General features: G+C 62.9%; 1 protein-coding gene across 1 annotated transcript in view; it reads left to right on the top strand.

Moving 5' to 3' along the window:
* The window catches only part of LOC134341785 (pleckstrin homology domain-containing family G member 6-like), a 65408-nt gene that overhangs the window by 20744 nt on the left and 31365 nt on the right, over nt 1-13299 (top strand). The window contains exons 4-7 of the mRNA XM_063039704.1: nt 233-328; nt 1221-1271; nt 3631-3777; nt 9062-9172. Of these exons, the coding sequence (XP_062895774.1) occupies nt 233-328; nt 1221-1271; nt 3631-3777; nt 9062-9172 (405 nt within the window). The remainder of the gene's footprint in view (nt 1-232; nt 329-1220; nt 1272-3630; nt 3778-9061; nt 9173-13299) is intronic.

Here is a 13299-nt window from a genome sequence, read left to right as displayed (position 1 = left end):
GGTGGAAGAGAGAGAGAGAGGAAGGGGAGAGGGAATGGAGGAGGGGAGAGAGGGGGGTAGACAGAGGTGTTCGAGGGGAAAGGGAGGAGGGTGTAGGTTGGGGGTTGGATGAGGGAGAGGGTAGTGCGGTCTCACTGTCTTTTCCCTCTGCCCGTCTGTCTCCACCCTCCCTCCTCATCCCTCCCTCCCCTCCCCTCCCCTCCCCGTCGCCTCTCTCTGCCCCCACCCCCAGGCTCTGTCTCGCCAACAGAGGCACCTGCAGGAATCAATATGGGAGCTGATCCAGACTGAAGCGGCCTACCTGAGGAACCTGGGTATCATCACCGACGTGAGTCCTGGCTCCCCTTTCCTCTCGCCGGCATCCTTGGGTGGGGGCAAGGGAGATCCCAGAGGAGAGTAGCCAATCGCAGGCCCTGCACCCTCCAGGGAGCCAATCGCAGGCCTTGAATCTGGCCAGGGAGCCAATCGCAGGCCCCGACTCTGGCCAGGGAGCCAATCGCAGGCCTTGAATCTGGCCAGGGAGCCAATCGCAGGCCTTGAATCTGGCCAGGGAGCCAATCGCAGGCCCCGACTCTGTCCAGGGAGCCAATTGCAGGCCTTGAATCTGGCCAGGGAGCCAATCGCAGGCCCCGACTCTGGCCAGGGAGCCAATCGCAGACCCTGCACCCATCTGAGCCACCAAACCCCTCCAGGGAGCCAATCGGCTGCACCGAACCTGGCCTGGGTGCCCGTCACAGCCAATCACAGGCCTGGAACTCGACCCGGGAGAGAGACGCACGGACCAAACCCGGCCGGGCAGCCAATCGCGGGCCCCGAACCCTGCCAGGCAGCCAATCGCAGGCCCCGAACCCGGCCGGGTAGCCAATCGCAGGCCCCAAACCCAGCCGGGCAGCCAATCACAGGCCCCGAACCCGGCCGGGCAGCCAATTGCAGGTCCCGAAACCAGCCGGGCAGCCAATCACAGGCCCCAAATCCGGCCAGGGAGCCAATCGCAGGCCACGAACCAGGCCGGGCAGCCAATCGCAATGCAGGGAATAATCAGGTGCTGATGTCAGAAGTTGGGGGAAGAAGGCGGGGGGGGGAGAGGGGAGAATGTGGGACCCTTCCTCCTCTTTCCTGACTGACGTTCTCCCTCCCCTCCCACCCCTCTTCCTCGCCATCCCTCCTCCCTCCTACACACCCCCCCTCCCCTCCTGTATCCCCCTCTGTTTCCACCTCAGCTCTTCCTCGCCGGATTACTGAACCTTCAGTCCTTGGGACTCCTGTTGGACGTGAGTGATGGGGCAGGAAGGGAGGGAGGGGGGAGAGGGAGGGATAGGGTACCGGCTTGGGTGAGGAATGGCTGAGGGGCAGGAGGCAGCGGGTGGGAATCTCTGATTAGCCGCCGGTGACCCATTACTGTTCCTCGGGGGTCAGTTTTGGGACCGCTGCTTCTCACGTTGTTAGATTAGATTACAAGGACACTCAGTCCTCGTTTATTGTCATTTAGAAATGCATACATGCATTAAGAAATGATACAATGTTCCTCCAGAGTGATATCACAGAAAACAGGACAGACCAAAGACTAACACTGACAGAACCACATAATTATAACATATAGCTACAGCAGTGCAAAACAATACCGTAATTTGATGAAGAGCAGACCATGGGCACAGTAAAAAAAGAAGTCTCAAAGTCCCGATCGACTCCCGAGTCCCTGATAGCAGGTGGCAAAAGGGAGAAACTCCCTGCCATAAACCTCCAGGCACCGTCAACTTGCCGATGCCTTGGAAGCAGCCGACCGCAGCCGACAGCGAGTCCGTCCGTCCGAAAACTTCGAGCCTCCGACCAGCCCCTCCGATACAGCCTCCCGGGAGCCATCCTCTGCTGAGCGCCTTCAACCTCGCCCCGGCCGCTGAAACACGCAAAGCCAAGGATTTCGAGGCCTTCCCCTCCGGAGTTTCCGGATCGCACAGTAGCAGCGGCAGCGAAACAGGCATTTCAGAAGTTTTCCAGATGTTCCTCCGTGCTCTCACGTCCGTCTCCATCAAGTCAGGATTGTGCACGGTACCCTACCTGACAGATAACAGACATCACCACCGGAGTGGCCGCCGCGAGCTGCGTCACGTTGCCATCTTCGCCGTAGTGTACCTGGACTTTCAGAAAGCCTTTGATAAGGTCCCACATATGAGATTAGTGGGCAAAATTGGGGCACATGGTATTTGGGGCAGAGTACTGACATGGGCTGAAAATTGGCTGGCTGACAGGAAACAAAGAGTAGCGATTAACGGGTCCCTTTCAGAATGGCAGGCGGTGACCAGTGGGGTACCACAGGGTTCAGTGCTGGGACCGCAGCTGTTTACAATATATATATTAATGATTTAGATGAGGGAATTAAAAGTAACATTAGCAAATTTGCCGATGACACAAAGCTGGGAGGCAGTGTGAAATGTGAGGAGGATGTTATGAGAATGCAGGTGACTTGGACAGGCTGGGTGAGTGGGCAGATGCATGGCAGATGCAGTTTAATGTTGATAAATGTGAGGTTATCCACTTTGGTGGTAAGAACGGGAAGGCAGATTATTATCTAAATGGAGTCAAGTTAGGAAAAGGGGAAGTACAACGAGATCTAGGTGTTCTTGTACATCAGTCACTGAAAGCAAGCATGCAGGTACAGCAGGCAGTGAAGAAAGCTAATGACATGCTGGCCTTCATAACAAGGGGAATTGAGTATAAGAACAAAGAGGTCCTTCTGCAGCTGTACAGGGCCCTGGTGAGACCACACCTGGAGTACTGTGTGCAGTTTTGGTCTCCAAATTTGAGGAAGGACATTCTTGCTCTTGAGGGAGTGCAGCGTAGGTTCACAAGGTTAATTCCCAGAATGGCGGGACTGTCATATGTCGAAAGATTGGAGCGACTGGGCTTGTATACTCTGGAATTTAGAAGGCTGAGAGGGGATCAGATTGAAACATATAAGATTATTAAGGGATTGGACACGCTGGAGGCAGGAAGCATGTTCCCGCTGATGGGTGAGTCCAGAACCAGAGGCCACAGTTTAAGAATAAGGGGTCGGCCATTTAGAACGGAGTTGAGGAAAAACTTTTTCACCCAGAGGGTGGTGGATATGTGGAATGCTCTGCCCCAGAAGGCTGGGGAGGATGTCGTGATAATGCAGGGTGACTTGGACAGGCTGGGTGAGTGGGCAGATGCATGGCAGATGCAGTTTAATGTGGATAAACGGGGATAAGGCAGGAACTGGATACTGATTGTGGATGATCAGCCATGATCACAGTGAATGGTGGTGCTGGCTCGAAGGGCCGAATGGCCTACTCCTGCACCTATTGTCTGTTGTCTGTTGGTGGGGATATTCACCACGAGAGGGCACAGATCAAAGCTGAGAACAGAGGTAAGGAAGAATTTTTGTTTTAAAGCCGGAGAGTAGTGGATCTGTGGGATGCTCTGCCACAGTCTGCGGTGGGGGTTATGTTCATGGGTGCAAGTCGATCGCTTCCTGATCGCTCAGGGCATCGAAGGGTACGGCGAGACGGCAGGCGTCTGGGGGTCGGGAGAGGGAGAGGGAGGGAGGGAAGGGGACCGCTGGCAGTTTGCACAGAAGGGGCAAGACGCCTCACCCCCGTCTCTCCCCGGCAGGTGAGTCCCGGCTGCATGTTCAGCAACCTGCCGGACATCGTGCGGGCCCACCGCGCCTTCTGGAGGGAGGCCCTGTCCCCGTTCCTGGCCCAGTCGCGGCAGAGCGGGCGGCTGGACCCCGTCCGGCTCAACCAGGCCTTCAGCACGGTGAGAAACGCTTCCCGGTTCCCAGTCCCCGTCCTCCGTCCCCCGGTCCCCGTCCTCCGTCCCCAGTTTCCGTCCTCTGTCCCCGGTCTCTGTTCTCCGTCCCCGGTCCCCGGTCCCCGTCCTCCGTCCCCCGGTCCCCGTTCTCTGTCCCCCGGTCCCCATCCTCCGTCCCCGGTTTCCGTCCTCTGTCCCCGGTCTCTGTTCTCCGTCCCCGGTCCCCGGTCCCCGTCCTCCGTCCCCCGGTCCCCGTCCTCCGTCCCCGGTTTCTGTCCTCTGTCCCCGGTTTCCGTCCTCTGTCCCCGGTCTCTGTTCTCCGTCCCCGGTCCCCGGTTCCCGTCCTCCGTCCCCCGGTCCCCGTTCTCTGTCCCCCAGTCCCCGTCCTCCGTCCCCCGTTCCCCGTCCTCCATCCCCGGTTTCCGTCCTCTGTCCCCGGTCTCCGTTCTCCGTCCCCGGTCCCCGGTTCCCGTCCTCCGTCCCCCGGTCTCCGTCCTCTGTCCCCGGTCTCCGTTCTCCGTCCCCCGTCCTCCGTCCCCGGTTCCCGTTCTCCGTCCCCCGGTCCCCATCCTCCGTCCCCCGTTCTCCGTCCTCCATCCCCGGTTTCCGTCCTCTGTCCCCGGTCTCCGTTCTCCATCCCCGGTCCCCGTCCTCCGTCCCCGGTCCCCGTCCTCCGTCCCCGGTTTCTGTTCTCCGTCCCCGGTTTCTGTTCTCCGTCCCCGGTTTCCGTCCTCTGTCCCCGGTTTCCGTCCTCTGTCCCCGGTCTCCGTTCTCCATCCCCGGTCCCCGTCCTCCGTCCCCGGTCCCCGTCCTCCGTCCCCGGTTTCTGTTCTCCGTCCCCGGTTTCTGTTCTCCGTCCCCGGTTTCCGTCCTCTGTCCCCGGTTTCCGTCCTCTGTCCCCGGTCTCTGTTCTCCGTCCCCTGGTCCCCGTCCTCCGTCCCCCGTTCTCCGTCCCCCGTCCCCGGTTCCCGTCCTCCGTCCCCCGGTCCCCGTCCTCCGTCACCCGGTCCCCGTCCTCCGTCCCCCGGTCCCTGTCCTCCGTCCCCGGTTTCCGTTCTCCGTCCCCGGTCCCTGTCCTCCGTCCCCGGTTTCCGTTCTCCGTCCCCGGTTTCCGTCCTCTGTCCCCGGTCTCTGTTCTCCGTCCCCCGGTCCCCGTCCTCCGTCCCCCGGTCCCCGTCCTCCGTCCCCCGTCCCCGGTTTCCGTCCTCTGTCCCCGGTCTCCGTCCTCCGTCCCCGGTCCCCGGTTCCCGTCCTCCGTCCCCGGTCCCCGGTTCCCGTCCTCCGTACCCCGGTCCCTGTTCTCTGTCCCCCGGTCCCCATTCTCCGTCCCCCGTCCCCGGTTCCCATCCTCCGTACCCCGGTCCCTGTTCTCTGTCCCCCGGTCCCCGTCCTCCGTCCCCCGTTCCCCGTCCTCCGTCCCCGGTTTCCGTCCTCTGTCCCCGGTCTCCGTCCCCGGTCCCCGGTTCCCATCCTCCGTCCCCCGGTCTCCGTCCTCTGTCCCCGGTCTCTGTTCTCCGTCCCCCGTCCTCCGTCCTCCGTCCCCGGTCCCCGGTTCCCGTCCTCCGTCCCTGGTCCCTGGTTCCCGTCCTCCGTCCCCCGGTCTCTGTCCCGGTCCCCGTCCTCCGTCCCCCGTTCCCCGTCCTCCGACCCCCGGTCCCCGTCCTCCGTCCCCGGTTTCCGTTCTCCGTCCCCGGTTTCCGTCCTCTGTCCCCGGTCTCCGTTCTCCGTCCCCCGTCCTTCATCCCCCATTCTCCGTCCTCTGTCCCTGGTCTCCGTTCTCCGTCCCCGGACCCCGTCCTCCATCCCCCGGTCCCCATCCTCCGTCCCCCGTTCTCCGTCCTCTGTCCCCGGTCTCCGTTCTCCGTCCCCCGTCCTCCGTCCCCCGTTCTCCGTCCTCTATCCCTGGTCTCCGTTCTCCGTCCCCGGACCCCGTCCTCCGTCCCCCGGTCCCCATCCTCCGTCCCCCGTTCTCCGTCCTCTGTCCCTGGTCTCCGTTCTCCGTCCCTGGTCCCCGGTCCCCGTCCTCCGTCCCTGGTCCCCGGTCCCCGTCCTCCGTCTCCCGGTCCCCGTCCTCCGTCTCCCGGTCCCCATCCTCCGTCCCCCGTTCTCCGTCCTCCGTCCCCAGTTTCCGTCCTCTGTCCCTGGTCTCCGTTCTCCATCCCCGATCCCCGTCCTCCGTCCCCAGTCTCCATTCTCGTCCCCAGTCCCCGGTCCCCGTCCCCCGGTCCCCGTCCTCTGTCCCCGGTCTCCGTTCTCCGTCCCCGGTCCCCATCCTCCGTCCCTTGATCCCCGTCCTCCGTCCCCGGTTCCCGTTCTCCGTCCCCCGGTCCCCGTTCTTCTTCCCGGTTTCCGTTCTCCGTCCCCGGTCCCCGTCCTCCGTCCCTGGTCCCCGTTCCTATTCTCTGTCCCCGGTTCCCGTTCTCCATCCTCCAGTCCCCGTTCTCCGTTCCCGGTTCCCGTCCTCCGTCCCTGGTCCCCGTCCTCCGTCCCCAGTCTTCGTCCCCAATCTCTGTCCCCGATTCACTTTCTCCGTCTCCGGTCTCCGTTCTCCATCCCCGGTCTCCGTTCTCCGTCCCCGATTCACTTTCTCCGTCCCCAGTTCCCGTTCTCCATCCTCGGTCTCCGTTCTCCGTCCCTGGTCCCCGTTCTCCGTCCCCAGTTTCTGTTCTCCGTCCCCGATTCACTTTCTCCATCCCCGGTCCCCGTTCTCCGTCTCCCGGTCCCCGTTCTCCATCCTCGGTCTCCGTTCTCCGTCCCTGGTCCCCGTTCTCCGTCCCCAGTTTCCGTTCTCCGTCCCCGATTCACTTTCTCCATCCCCGGTCCCTGTTCTCCGTCCCCCGGTCCCCGTTCTCCGTCCCCCAGTCCCCGTTCTCCGTCCCCGGTTTCCGTTCTCCGTCCCCGGTCCCCGTTCTCCGTCCCCGGTCCCCTTACTCCGTCCCCTGGTTCCCGTCCTCCGTCCCCGATTCACTTTCTCCGTCCCCGGTTTCCGTTCTCCGCCCCCGGTCCCGGTTCTCCATCCCCGATTCACTTTCTCCGTCCCTGGTCCCCGTTCTCTGTCCCCGGTTTCCGTTCTCTGTCCCCGGTTTCCATTCTCCGTCCCCAATTCACTTTCTCTGTCCCCGGTCCCCGTTCTCCGTCCCCGGTCCCCGTACTCTGTCCCCCGTTCCCCGTTCTCCGTCCCCGGTCCCCGTCCTCCATCAACGGTTCCCGTTCTCCGTCCCCCAGTCTCTGTTCTCCATCCCCGGTCTGATTGTCCCCTTTCACAGTCCCTGCTGGTCCCATCACCATCCCGTCACCCTCCCGACGTCCCTCCCCGTCCCATCACCCCCAACCCCTAGTCCCAAAGTCCCCTCCCCATCCTGGCACCATCTCACGCAAGGGTGGGTGGTTTCTGTTTACTGGGATCTGTCCCTGGGGGGTGGGGGGTTTCTGTTTGCTGGGATCTGTCCCCAGGGTGGGGTGGGGGGGTTTCTGTTTACTGGGACCTGTCTCGGGCAGTGGGGGGGGGGGTTTCTGTTTACTGGGATCTGTCCCTGGGGGGTGGGGGGTTTATGTTTACTGGGGTCTGTCTCAGGGGGTGGGGGGGTTTCTGTTTGCTGGGGTCTGTCCTGGGGGGATGGGGGGGTTTCTGTTTACTGGGATCTGTCCCTGGGGGGTGGGGGGTTTCTGTTTGCTGGGGTCTGTCCCGGGGGGGTGGGGGGGGTTCTGTTTACTGGTATCTGTCCCTGGGGGGGCGGGGGGGTTTATGTTTACTGGGGTCTGTCTCAGGGGGTGGGGGGGTTTCTGTTTGCTGGGGTCTGTCCTGGGGGGGTGGGGGGGTTTCTGTTTACTGGGATCTGTCCCTGGGGGGTGGGGGGTTTCTGTTTGATGGGGTCTGTCCCGGGGGGGTGGGGGGGTTTCTGTTTACTGGGATCTGTCCCTGGGGGGTGGGGGGTTTCTGTTTGCTGGGGTCTGTCCTGGGGGGGTGGGGGGGTTTCTGTTTGCTGGTATCTGTCCCGGGGGGGGTGGGGGGGGTTTCTGTTTACTGGGATCTGTCCGGGGGGGTGGGGGGGGTTTCTGTTTGCTGGGATCTGTCCCGGGGGGGTGGGGGGGTTTCTGTTTACTGGGACCTGTCTCGGGGGGTGGGGGGGGGGTTTCTGTTTACTGGGATCTGTCCCTGGGGGGTGGGGGGGGTTTCTGTTTACTGGGACCTGTCCCGGGGGGTTTCTGTTTGCTGGGATCTGTCCCTGGGGGGTGGGGGGTTTCTGTTTGCTGGGGTCTGTCCCGGGGGGGTGGGGGGTTACTGTTTGCTGGGGTCTGTCTCGGGTGGTGGTGGGGGGGGTTTCTGTTTACTGGGATCTGTTCCGGGGTGGTGGGGGGGTTTCTGTCTACTGGGATCTGTCCCTGGGGGGTGGGGGGGTTTCTGTTTGCTGGGGTCTGTCCCGGGGGGGTTCTGTTTACTGGGATCTGTCCCTGGGGGGTGGGGGGGGTTTCTATTTGCTAGGATCTGTCCCTGGGGGGTGGGGGGTTTCTGTTTACTGGGATCTGTCCCTGGGGGGGTGGGGGGGTTTCTATTTGCTGGGGGGGTCTGTCTCGGGGTGGGGTGGGGGGGTTTCTATTTGCTGGGGGGGTCTGTCTCGGGGTGGGGTGGGGGGGTTTCTGTTTACTGGGATCTGTCCCTGGGGGGTGGGGGGTTCTATTTGCTGGGGTCTGTCTCGGGGGGTGGTGGGGGGGTTTCTGTTTACTGGGATCTGTCCCTGGGGGGTGGGGGGGTTCTGTTTGCTGGGATCTGTCCCTGGGGGGTGGGGGGTTTCTGTTTTCTGGGATCTGTCCCTGGGATGGTGGGGTGGTGGTTAGATATGATGGGCTCTGTCCCGGGAGGGCGGTGGGGGGGTTTCTCTTTGCTGGGATCTGTCTCCAGGGTGGGGTGTTTTTGTTTGCTGGGGTCCCCAGGGTGGGGGGTTTCTGTTTGCTGGGATCTGTCCCGGGGGGGTGGGGGGTGTTTCTATTTGCTGTGGTCTGTCTCAGGGGGTGGTGGTGGGGGTTTCTGTTTACCGGGATCAGTCCCTGGGGGGTGGGGGGGGTTTCTGTTTACTGGGGTCTGTCTCGGGGGTGGGGGTTTTCTCTTTACTGGGATGTGTCCTGGGGGGTGGGGTGAGGTTTCTGTTTACTGGGATCTGTCTGGGAAGGGATGGGGTTTTTTTTGGCTGGGATCTGTCCCGGAGGGGATGGGATTTCTGTTTACTGGGGTCTGTCCCCAGGGTGGGGGGGTCTCTTAACTGAGATCTGTCCTGCCCTCTCTCTCTCTCAGTTCTGCAGCCGGTTTGAGTGTTACTGGACCTACTGCCTCTCCGAGGGCTCCTGCCTCTCGTACACCCGCCGGACGCAGGCGGACAACCCCCGCTTCGCCATCTACGTCAAGGTGAGGGTCCGTGTGGGCCGACCTCCGGACCCAGTTTGTCCCCCCCCCACCCCGTCTCTGCCCTTTTCCCCTCCTCGTCCCCCTCTTTCCCCTCCTCATCCCTCCTTTCCCCTCCTCGAACCCCTCTTCCCCTCCTCGAACCCCCCTCTCCTCCTTAGCCCCCTCATCCCCCTCCTCGTCCCCCTCTTTCCCCTCCTCATCCCACTTTCCCCTCCTCATCCCCCCTCTTTCCCCTCCTCATCCCCCTCTTTCCCCTCCTTGTCCCCCTTTCCCCTCCTCATCCCCCCTCTTTCCCCTCCTTATCCCCCTCTTTCCCCTCCTCGTCCCCCTCTTTCCCCTCCTCAACCCCCTCTTTCCCCTCCTCGAACCCCCTTTCTCCTCCTTAGCCCCTCTTTCCCCTCCTCATCCTCCTCTTTCCCCTCCTCATCCATCCTTTCCCCTCCTCGAACCCCCTTTCTCCTCTTCAGCCCCCTCTTTCTCCTCCTTAGCCCCCCATCCCCCTCCTCGTCCCCCTCTTTCCCCTCCTCAACCCCCTCTTTCCCCTCCTTAGCCCCCTTTCCCATCCTCATCCCCCTTTCCTCTCCTTATCCCCCTTTTCCTCTCCTTATCCCCCTCTTCCTCTCCTCAACACCCTCTTTCCCCTCCTCAAACCCCCTTTCCCCTCCTTAGCCCCCTCTTTCCCCTCCTTGTCCCCCTCTTTCCCCTCCTCGTCCCCCTCTTTCCCCTCCTCATCCCCCCCTCCTCATCCCCCCCTACTCATCCCCCCTTTCCCCTCCTCATCCCCCCTTTCCCCTCCTCATCCTCCTCTCCCCTCCTCATCCCCCCTTTCCCCTCCTCATCCCCCTCTTTCCCCTCCTCGTCCCCCCTTTCCCCTCCTCATCCCCCCTCTTTCCCCTCCTCATCCTCCTCTCCCCTCCTCATCCCCCTCTTTCCCCTCCTCGTCCCCCTTTCCCCTCCTCGTCCCCCTTTCCCCTCCTCATCCCCCCTCTTTCCCCTCCTTATCCCCCTCTTTCCCCTCCTCGTCCCCCTCTTTCCCCTCCTCGTCCCCCTCTCCCCTCCTCATCCCCCCTTTCCCCTCCTCATCCCCCCTCTTTCCCCTCCTCGTCCCCCCTTTCCCCTCCTCATCCCCCCTCTTTCCCCTCCTCATCCCCCCTCTTTCCCCTCCTCGTCCCCCCTCTCCCCTCCTCATCCCCCCTTTCCCCTCCTCATCCCCCCTCTTTCCCCTCCTCTTTCCCCCCTTTCCCCTCCTCATCCCCCCTCTTTCCCCTCCTCGTTCCCCCCTTTCCCCTCCTCGTCCCCCTTTCCCCTCCTCATCCCCCTCTTTCCCCTCCTCATCCCCCTCTTTCTCCTCCTCATCCCCCCTCTTTCCCCTCCTCGTCCCCCCTCTCCCCTCCTCATCCCCCCTTTCCCCTCCTCATCCCCCTCTTTCCCCTCCTCGTCCCCCCTCTCCCCTCCTCGTCCCCCCTTTCCCCTCCTCATCCCCCCTCTTTCCCCTCCTCGTTCCCCCTTTCCCCTCCTCGTCCCCCCTTTCCCCTCCTCATCCCCCCTCTTTCCACTCTGTCAACCCTCCCTCCTCCCTCTCTACTTTCCCCTCTCCCCTCTGAATCCCACCCCAACACCTCTTTCCCCTCTCCGAAACCCGGCTTCTCTTTCCCTCCCTTCTGTCACCCCGCTTGCAGTACCTCCCCCACTGTCCCTCCGCCTCGCTCTCCCACCCCCCCTTCCTCCAACCCCCCCCGCCCTCCCTTGCCTTCTCCCACATCCCACCCTCTCCCTCAGTCCCGCTCTCACCCCTCTCTCTCTGACCCCCCACCCAGTGACCCCCCCATCTCTCTCTCTCACTCCCCCCTCTCTCTCTCTGACCCCCCCACCCCCTGGATCAGACAGTGACCCCCCCATCTCTCTCACTCCCCCCCTCTCTCTGACCCCCCCCGGATCAGTGACCCCCCATCTCTCTCTCTCACTCCCCCCCTCTCTCTCTGTCTCTGACCCCCCCACCCCCTGGATCAGACAGTGACTCCCCATCTCTCTCACTCCCCCCCTCTCTCTCTGACACCCCCCGATCAGACAGTGACCCCCCCCATCTCTCTCTCTCACTCCCCCCCTCTCTCTCTCTCTGACCCCCCAACCCCCTGGATCAGACAGTGACACCCCATCTCTCTCTCTCACTCCCCCCCTCTCTCTCTCTCTCTGACCCCCCCACCCCCTGGATCAGACAGTGACCCCCCATCTCTCTCACTCCCCCCTCTCTCTCTGACACCCCCCCCCCCGATCAGACAGTGACCCCCCCATCTCTCTCTCTCACTCCCCCTCTCTCTCTCTCTCTGACCCCCCCACCCCCTGGATCAGACAGTGACCCCCCCATCTCTCTCTCTCACTCCCTCCTCTCTCTCTGACCCCCCCAGGATCAGACAGTTACCCCCCCATCTCTCTCTCTCACTCTGCCCTCTCTCTCTCTCTCTGTCCCCGCACACCCCCCCCAGATCAGACGGTGACCCCCCCATCTCTGTCTCTCACTCCCCCCTCTCTCTCCCTGACCCCCCACCCCCGGATCAGGCAGTGACCCCCCAATCTCTCTCTCTCACTCCCCTCTCTCTCTCTGACCCCCCCGGATCAGACAGTGACCCCCCCATCTCTCTCTCTCACTCCCCCCTCTCTCTCTGACCCCCCCGGATCAGACAGTGACCCCCCATCTCTCTCTCTCACTCACCCCTCTCTCTCCCTGACCCCCCACCCCCGGATCAGACAGTTTCCCCCCCATCTCTCTCTCTCACTCTGCCCTCTCTCTCTCTCTCTGTCCCCGCACACCCCCCCCCAGATCAGACGGTGACCCCCCCATCTCTCTCTCTCACTCTCCCCCTCTCTCTGCCCCCCCCGGATCAGGCAGTGACCCCCCCCGATCTCTCTCTCACTGCCCCCCCTCTCTCTCTGACCCCCCCACCCCCGGATCAGACAGTGACCCCCCCATCTCTCTCTCTCACTCCCCCCTCTCTCTCTGTCCCACCCCCGGATCAGGCAGTGACCCCCCCATCTCTCTCTCTCACTCCCCCCTCTCTCTCTGACCCCCCCGGATCAGACTGTGACCCCCCCCCATCTCTCTCTCTCACTCCCCCTCTCTCTCTCTGTCCCCGCACCCCCCCCAGATCAGACAGTGACCCCCCCATCTCTCTCTCTCACTCCCCCCTCTCTCTCTGTCCCACCCCCGGATCAGGCAGTGACCCCCCCATCTCTCTCTCTCACTCCCCCCCTCTCTCTGTGACCCCCCCGGATCAGACAGTGACCCCCCCATCTCTCTCTCTCACTCCCCCTCTCTCTCTCTGTCCCCGCACCCCCCCCCAGATCAGACAGTGACCCCCCCATCTCTCTCTCTCACTCCCCCCTCTCTCTCTGTCCCACCCCCGGATCAGGCAGTGACCCCCCCATCTCTCTCTCTCACTCCCCCCCTCTCTCTCTGACCCCCCCGGATCAGACAGTGACCCCCCCATCTCTCTCTCTCACTCCCTTCTCTCTCTCTGACCCCCCCAGGATCAGACAGTTACCCCCCCATCTCTCTCTCTCACTCTGCCCTCTCTCTCTCTCTCTGTCCCCGCACACCCCCCCCAGATCAGACGGTGACCCCCCCATCTCTGTCTCTCACTCCCCCCTCTCTCTCCCTGACCCCCCACCCCCGGATCAGGCAGTGACCCCCCAATCTCTCTCTCTCACTCCCCCCTCTCTCTCTGACCCCCCCGGATCAGACAGTGACCCCCCCATCTCTCTCTCTCACTCCCCCCTCTCTCTCTGACCCCCCCGGATCAGACAGTGACCCCCCATCTCTCTCTCTCACTCTCCCCTCTCTCTCTCTGTCCCCGCACCCCCCCCCAGATCAGACTGTGACCCCCCATCTCTCTCTCTCACTCACCCCTCTCTCTCCCTGACCCCCCACCCCCGGATCAGACAGTGACCCCCCCATCTCTCTCTCTCACTCCCCCCCTCTCTCTGCCCCCCCCCGGATCAGGCAGTGACCCCCCCCCATCTCTCTCTCTCACTCCCCCCCTCTCTCTCTCTCTCTGACCCCCCCACCCCCTAGATCAGACAGTGACCCCCCATCTCTCTCTCTCACTCCCCCCCTCTCTCTCTCTCTCTGA

This window comes from Mobula hypostoma, unplaced genomic scaffold (assembly GCF_963921235.1).
Source record: "Mobula hypostoma unplaced genomic scaffold, sMobHyp1.1 scaffold_108, whole genome shotgun sequence".
NCBI lineage: Eukaryota > Metazoa > Chordata > Chondrichthyes > Myliobatiformes > Myliobatidae > Mobula > Mobula hypostoma.
Note: the sequence above shows the minus strand (reverse complement) of the source record. Positions and strands in the feature narration are given on the sequence as shown.